This window comes from Alligator sinensis, unplaced genomic scaffold (assembly GCF_000455745.1).
Source record: "Alligator sinensis unplaced genomic scaffold, ASM45574v1 scaffold760_1, whole genome shotgun sequence".
Lineage (NCBI taxonomy): Eukaryota > Metazoa > Chordata > Crocodylia > Alligatoridae > Alligator > Alligator sinensis.
The window spans coordinates 592,821-600,501 of NW_005841989.1; the positions used below are offsets into that span (position 1 = coordinate 592,821).

Below are 7,681 nucleotides of genomic sequence, written 5' to 3' on the forward strand. Positions count from 1 at the left end.
CACAGGTAGGGTCATATCCCCTTGGCCAAAACCTCTCAGACAAGTCTCTTGGGTTTCACTGGTGCTGGAGACTCAAGGGCTCTGACCACAGAAGTGATGCAGTGTGGGCAGCAGCAGTGTCAACCTTCCCCTTGTGTTGCTGATCCTCGACCCTGACTGGGAGGGACAGGGGCAGGGTGTATGTCAGTGACTGAAGGGGTCCCTCCGGCCACACAGCAGCCCCAGTGAGTGAAGGCTTTCAGAGTGGACACATCTGTCCCTGTGGATGTACAGCTGAGAAGCACCATCCGCTGAGCAGCCAAGCCCAGTGACCCCTGTCCTTTGAGATGGTCCAGATCCCAGGACCACATCTAGTAGTCCGGTGGGTAGTCCTCTGGTCTCTGATCCCGGACAGGGTGGGTCCAAACACCCCAGAGCCCTTGTGACATCCAAAATCCAGCTCCAAATATTGTGATTCAGGCCTGTCTCATCTACCAGGTCATTTAGGTATTCAGCTATCCATCAGAACCTCTGGGGCCTTTATTGACGGAGCAGGTTCATACCAGTGACTGAGGAGTGGGAATCCCCGTTTCTCCCATTACTGGCGTTTTGAGCCTTGTTCTCTTTAACACGTGGAAAATAGGGTGCAGTATGCCTTCTTATTGATCCTATTAGCCATTGTCCTCTACAGTCCATGCTTGTAAATGACAATACAAGGATCTTGCTGGACTCCTTTGACCTTGACCCTAGCTGACTTCCTGCCCCTGGGGCAGGGGGCTGGACTTGATGATCTTCAAGGTCCCTTCCAGCCCTAATGTGTTTGCCTATGTCTAAGGCAGCAAAAAGCCAGGCCCATTACTGTTCAAGACAGGAGTTTCTGGGGTCATTCAGGACAAACTCAGTAATTCAGCAATGTGGTGCAGCAGGCTGGTCACTCGTTTGTAGTCTCTGCCTCAGAACGGGATGCATTTCCAAAGGTGCTACCTTCATGTCTTTCCTTATATCCATGAGTGGAGGCAAGACAATAATCTCCTGGAACTTTGCACTGTTGAGGTTGAGGATGAAGGGGGAATAAGAACAGGAGGGAGAGGAAGGAAATCACTAGGACTTCAGAATCCATTTGAAACCTAGATCAAAGAGCCAAAGCATACTCTTTGGCCAGTTCCCCCTCCACCCATAAATAATTATCCCTCATACCCCAGTTGGTAGCAGCTGTGACCTGGAGGAGCCATGTGGCAGAAATAGCATGAGCAGATAAAGATCATCAAAAGCTTCAGCGCAGCCCCCGAGGTGCGACTCTTCCAGAAATCTCCTCCCACGCACATAGCTCATCGAGGGACTGATAACAGTTTGGGGAGGGGGGTGGTGTGGTGGGGAGATAATTTTAGGAGCTACGTATAAAAAGGAAGTGGTTTGTTGCAATAGCTTTAGTTGTAAAGAGAGTTCAACCTAGTCAGCTGAATGGGAGCATTTTAAGTGGCCCATATAAAAGAAATCAAATCATGTCATGTTCCTGAGCTGGCTACTGCCCGGTAGGATGTGGCTGATAAAACATCTCAGCTGCAGAAGGTGCTGAGCCACACGGCACATACGTCATTGCTCTGTAGACCGTAAGTTGTTCCTATAAATATTCTTTGCATTAGTTTTTCCTAAGCAAGCGAATCCTTCCTACTCCTAGGAGCACCCAGCAGCAGCAGCCCTCTGGTGCGTTAGGATCAGGATATGGTGCAGAAGGGTTGCACCTCTCCCTTCAACAGGTGGAGAGACTGAGACACAGAGAGGTGTTAGGGAGTAAGTGGCAGAGCTGGATATCAAACCTAGAGGTCTTGGCTCCCCATTTGATGCACTAACCCAGTGGGGGTCAACCTTTGTGACAGGCATGCCGCAAGGTAAGCCCTACTCCCTCCCTGAGTGCCTCTCTGATCGTTTCCCCCTGCCACTGAGTTCCCTGCTCCGTGCCCAATCTTCCATGTGCCACACAAAGCGGCTGTGCACGCCACTTGTCGTGGGTGCTGCGGGTTGGCTACCCGTGTGCTAACCATTAGGCCATACTCTATCCCTCAATGTGGATCCTGGCATGTGCAATAGTTGGGTGCACAATTGCCCATTCCCTTATACAGCTATTTAGCAAGCTGTGACAAATGGCTAGGACATTTTCCTCGCATGATCAAGCCCAGACTTTGCTCACTTTGTTTAGGTTCATTTTATTGCTTCAGGCTGTACCTCCACCTACTCACCGTTCTTACTGTTCCAGACATATTCTTCACTGGGGAGACGCCTAGGATTGCTTACAGCAATGTGTGTCAGGGTGACGTCTCATATACAAGCTTTATTAGGGAACCCACACAGACAACAGGACTTGAGGGCCTGGGTGGTGAAACTCATTGGAGACGCTTGTCCAAGTCTTGTAGTCGAGACAGGGCTTACTGCTCAGAGATAGCGAGCCCACCTGATGCTCAGTTTTAAGGCTTATCTTAGGGGTGGGTAATTAGTTGGCCTGGAGTGGGATGAGCAGGACGGGCCAGGGCTGTGACAGTGAGCCTGGGGCAGAGCTGGGATCTGCTCCCTGCATGTCCCTGTGGCAGGAGCCGATTTCGTGGGCGGGGATGTGCCAGGAGCAGATTGCAGCTCTGCCCCAGGCTCCAGCCCCACGCTCTCACCACCCAGAGATCCCAAGGTCTCCATGTAGGCTGGCCTGAGACCTGTGGGGACAGGGTGCACTCAGAAAGACAAATTGGATGGGGCTAGGGAGCGGTGTCTAGGAGCAGAACAGGCAGGCGGGACAGGGCTGGGATCTGGGAGTGGTGACAGTGGGCTGCCTGGGGCAGAGCTGCAATCTGCTCCTTTCATGCCCCTGCACGTGGAACTGGTGTCTGTCGCAGGGATATGTGGGCAGCCGATCATGGCTATGCCCTGGGCCCTGATCCTGTGCTATCACCACTCCACGATCCCAAGCCCAGCCCAAGCCACTGGTCCTGTTCCTGGATGCCATTCCCGGTCTGTCTGCAGCCCCATCCTATCCCCCCAGCTGAGTACTCCTTGCCTGCACTGGTCCCAAACTGGTCTCTATGGTGCCCTGGCAGTGGCTGTGGGGCAGATGGGCCAGGATGCCCAAGTGGTGGGGTCAGGGCCAGCCGTGGTGGTGGAGACTGGCAGCAGCAGCTGGAAGGAGCTGTCACTGCAGGGGCCGCCAGGAAGCGAGTCTGGCCACCATGCCAGCCCAGCCCCACTGTGCACCCAGGGGCAGAGGAATGGCTGCATGCACCACAGCCCAGGATGCCCCCTGTGTCTGGGCTGGGTGGAGCCAAGGGTCCCACCATGGGTTGGATGAAATCCCTTGGCAGGCCAGATAAGTCCCACGGGTCATATTTTGCCCAACCCTAGCTAATCTTTTCCCTGAACCAAACCCTAAAGTCTACTTAATCCTCATTCCAGCAGTAGGAGTTTTGAAGTCAATGGGAGCTTTGCCTGAGTAAGGACTGAGGATTCACTGAATTAGCTCTGTGCCCTCCCTGGAATTGTGAGTGCTTGGGCCTCTGCCTTTCATAACCAGCAAAAGGCAAGAGACATGCACCGCAGAGTGTCTGAGAGTCTCTTTATGCACTTGGGGTACACAGTGAACCGTCCTCTCCAAGCTGTCTACCACAAAGTATTTCACTCCACTACTGCCCCATGGGATGGAAAACCAGATCTGCTAACTCCCATAGTGACTTACAACCTTTATTTCACTCACTAGCATTAGTAATCCAAAGCATATCTTTGGACTCATGCATGTTGTAACCTCTGAATTAGCAGCTATATACATTAGTGAGCATTAGATGGAGTTCTGTAGGTTACTTCCTTGAAAGAGGTAATGCCCAGAACTCAAATGGCGAAATAATAATTGCCTTAAATGGTAGGAAAGGGGAACCAGGGCAGCTGTTTCGTTTGGTGAATAGTGAGCACTTAAGCACAAGCTGTTCTGCATTTCTGCAGAACTGATCTAGTTTCTAGGTGCAGCTGATCAAAGTATGCAGTGGTACTGAGTGACAGGACTCCTGGGTTGTGTTCTTAAGGAAGTGGTATGTGGTGGTTAGTGCAAGGGAAACTCAGAGCTGGCCATGGCAGGGAAGTGTGTTGCAGCAGGTAGACCATGGGCCCAGCGGCCAGGACTCGTGGGTCGTATGCTTCACTCTGCCCCTGACCCAGTTGATGACTTCAGCAGGTCTCCGTCTCCAGGCTTCTGGTCACCCTTCAGGAAAACCTCTTACGCACTACCCTTATGTTTGCCAAGTGCTTTAACTGCCTCTGTATGGAGATGCTCTGGAAGCGCCTGGTATTTTTCTTTCATCTATCCATGTCTTGCATTTAAGAAATTTAAAATGTTGTTCAGGTTTTTTTTTTGTTTTTTAATCAAGAGCCTCTTTGCAATGGCACTGGGAGGTGGCAATGTGCTTTATCACAAGAGAAGCAGAAGCTCTGATGGTATCAGCCCTGGAAGGCGCATGGTTTGGTGAGAAGGTGCATTTTGGCGGAAGCCCGGCTTGCGTTTGATGTGTTCTTAACTCAGCTAGCAAGCAGCTTTTCAAAGCTCCATTATCTGCCCCCACATCTTGACCTAATTTAACAAGTTGCCATGGTTGCTCAGAGAGGTTGATGCAATTTTCTTATCTTTGGAGGAAGACTGTAACTGCACAAGAGGTTGTGAAAATTAAGCTTCTAACCAATATCTGTGCTAAGAGGAACACAACCAAGGCAACTGAGCACAATCTTCTGAGCCTGTGCAGCAGTAACAAGCGTTGTCATTTGCTATCTTAAGTGTCTCAAATTAAAGACACAAGTTTAATCTTTTTGAAACCATCTAGGAGATCTAGGCGTGAATCTGCCCTTAAAATGCGGGTGAGATGCGTACAACCTACACTGCAGTCTGTGATATGACTACAGTTCTTGGAGACCTACCCAAGCTAGCTTTAATCTAGCAAGCTCGTGTGCTGATAATAGTGTAGACGTGGTATCCTGGAGCTCAGTCCAGGTGGCAGAGCCCACCCAGGACCCTGGGTAAGTACTTGCACATCTATCTTGCACTGAGCTCTGTGCTGCCACAGCTACATTGCTATTGATACCCTGAGCAGGTTAATTTAAAGCCAGCTTGGGTATATGTCTCACCACGTGCAGTCATGCCTTCGCCTGCAGTATAGACATACCCCAAAGGTGAGAATTGCTAGATTTTGGGAGGTTTCCAGATGAAAGAGTAGAGCACTGGATGGGATGGGAAAATACTGGAGAACAGTCCTGGACCAGTCTGTGGAGAGCAGAGGTGAACTGGATTTGACCACCGAAAGCTTAACTTTCTTGGAGTTCTGTGACCTGCTTTTTTCCACTGCACTTGAAGCCGATAGCCTGACCTACTTCTCTTTTTGGCTTTATAGCCGGAGAGACCATCTAGTGCTGAACATTTTGCTTTGCCCATTGCGGCCGCATGGCCTCACCGCTGCAAGATGCTTTCCATCTTTTGTTTAGCAAACAGAAGAGCCTGCGTGTGTGGGCAGCAGCGATGCTGCGTGGGTTTGCTTCACGAGCCGTAGGACCTCAGCGTCTCCGTACAGTCCCTAGCGGCTGGCTGTGGCTTGCCTTCTTGTTACCCTTTGTACTGCAGTAGTGCCTAGAACCCCAGTGAATTTAAAGCCTGTGCACTGCCCAGCTACATGCTAATGAGAGTTGCCATCCTACAGGGCTTCTCATTTAGATAAGACCAGACACAATTATTGCCCTGTTTTATGGAGGGGGAACCAAAGCCCAGAAAGAATAAGGGACTCACCTGGAGTCACAAAGCAGGTGAATAGGAGGGCTAGGAACCAAGTCCAGATATGTCTTCCTGCCTAGAGCAGCGGGGCTGGACCTGATGATCTGCAAGGTCCCTTCCAGCTCCAAACAGTCTATGAATCTATGAATATCCAGTGACCCAGGCTCTACCCTCCACAACACGTGCAGAGCATTTCCATTTAACAAGGGGTCATCACTACCAAGTGAGACCCAGATCTCAGCCCTGGCCCCTTCAATGGCCACATATAATATAGGTTTCTCCAGATTACGCATCTGAAAGCTCTTTCCCACAGAAATCCCACTGAGTGCTGCAGTGTCAGGAGCCCCATGGCAGGCAACTTGCTATTTCAGGGCAATGGTTATCTGTGCCATTTAAAAGTGAAAGCTCACAGCTGCTGCTTTATGAGGAAGGAAAGACTACTGAAGAAAGTGGGTCTCTTTAGGAGATCTGCTTGCTCCTTCATGCTGCTGCCCATGCTGCTGATTGAAATTCATGCCAAGTGAGCCTGACAGGCGCACTCTGATGAGAGACTGAGACTTGTTGCTTATTGCCAATGACCAAGAACTTGCTGATTGTAACATTCCCAGTTCCTATGTACTCGTGTAATGGATATGTACTGGAGATCCCATGGGATGCAGTAGCTTGGTCATCTCTGCCCAATGCTGTTGCTTGGATGGAAACATCAAGGTACATAGACTATTCATGACTGCTCCTGCAAGTGGAGAGGTGTAAAAGCCTGCCACTACCTGAAGCCGAAGTATGGGTGTTCCTAGGTGTTGCTTCCCAGTTATGGGAGTGCATTATTATAGTACATTCAGTGGGTGCTCTCAGGCACACGCGCTTATGGAAAAGAGGGTGTTGGATTGTCTGCCCTCCTTGATTCAGATGCAGTATGTGATTTTCCTGCTATTGAGGGATGACTTCGAGCGTGACTTTACACTCTGGTTTCCTCTGCCCACTTTCAGAATTTTGCAGCCTCCTCTGCAAACGGCTCTTCAGCTGCGCTTGGCGAGGCACGTTTCTCATCACAAGGTGGAACCCAGAAGGTGGGGCTGGCCTTGGTTCAGTGGCCCCTGTGCCATCTGCCAGACGTGCGCTAAGAACGGTGAAATCCACCCCATGCAACACTGCCCAACCATGACCGTGCTTCACTTGTAAAGCAAAAATGTGCATCCTGAGCCAGAGAGTGGCATGTTCTTTGCAACTTAAAGCGGTCTTTAAGCTGTATTAGTCACAGTTCAGAATAGTTCATTAGGCTTTGCTATGTCCACATGTTAAGTTGTCCCGCTTGAAGCGCCAACACGAGAGGTTTAAGAACTGCTGCTACCGCACCCATCTTTCTGATGTCAAGCGGACCGGCATGCTCCCAGCCTGCATGCTTCTCCCTAGAAGAGAGGAAGGTTGCTTATGGGTTCTTTCAAACCTAGAGAAGGTCCTAAACAAAACCCCGGCTCCAGTCATATCCAGTCTTTGAGATCTGAATCTGAATTTTACCACTGAGGTCTACCCTGTTTGAAAATGATGCTCTAGTAGGCTATTCTTAACAAAACAAGACTTCCTGAGGGAGGAACCTGGGGGAAAAAGGCAAATGCCTGAGGCATTGGGAAAAAGTACTGCAGAGACAAAAGAGTATCAATGCCCAAGCCTACCCAATGCTAGCCAAGGGGACTCAGCCCCTCCTGATGATTCCCATCTCCAAAACAATGTCATAGGAAGCCCAGGAAAGGCGAGTACGTGACAAAAGTGAAGGCTGTTTGGGAGGCGTTGCTTTGCCCAGTTGTTTTGTTTGGTTGGAACCACAAACCACATAGTAAAAAGAATAGGTGTGCCGCTCTCGATTTTTGTTTTGCTTCTTTTAAACAAATGTCGTTGGGAGGGGGGGGGGGGGGGAAAATTGGC

The 7,681-nt window shown here is 50.2% G+C and overlaps 1 protein-coding gene across 2 annotated transcripts in view; it reads left to right on the plus strand.

Moving 5' to 3' along the window:
* Window positions 1–7,681, plus strand: part of ETS1 (ETS proto-oncogene 1, transcription factor) — a 114,133-nt gene that overhangs the window by 94,831 nt on the left and 11,621 nt on the right. For both annotated transcript variants that reach the window (XM_025201280.1, XM_025201281.1), the window contains 2 exons: window positions 1–5; window positions 40–61. The exon at window positions 1–5 is cut by the window's left edge and continues 237 nt beyond it. In XM_025201280.1, coding sequence (XP_025057065.1) covers window positions 1–5; window positions 40–61 — 27 coding nt within the window. The remainder of the gene's footprint in view (window positions 6–39; window positions 62–7,681) is intronic.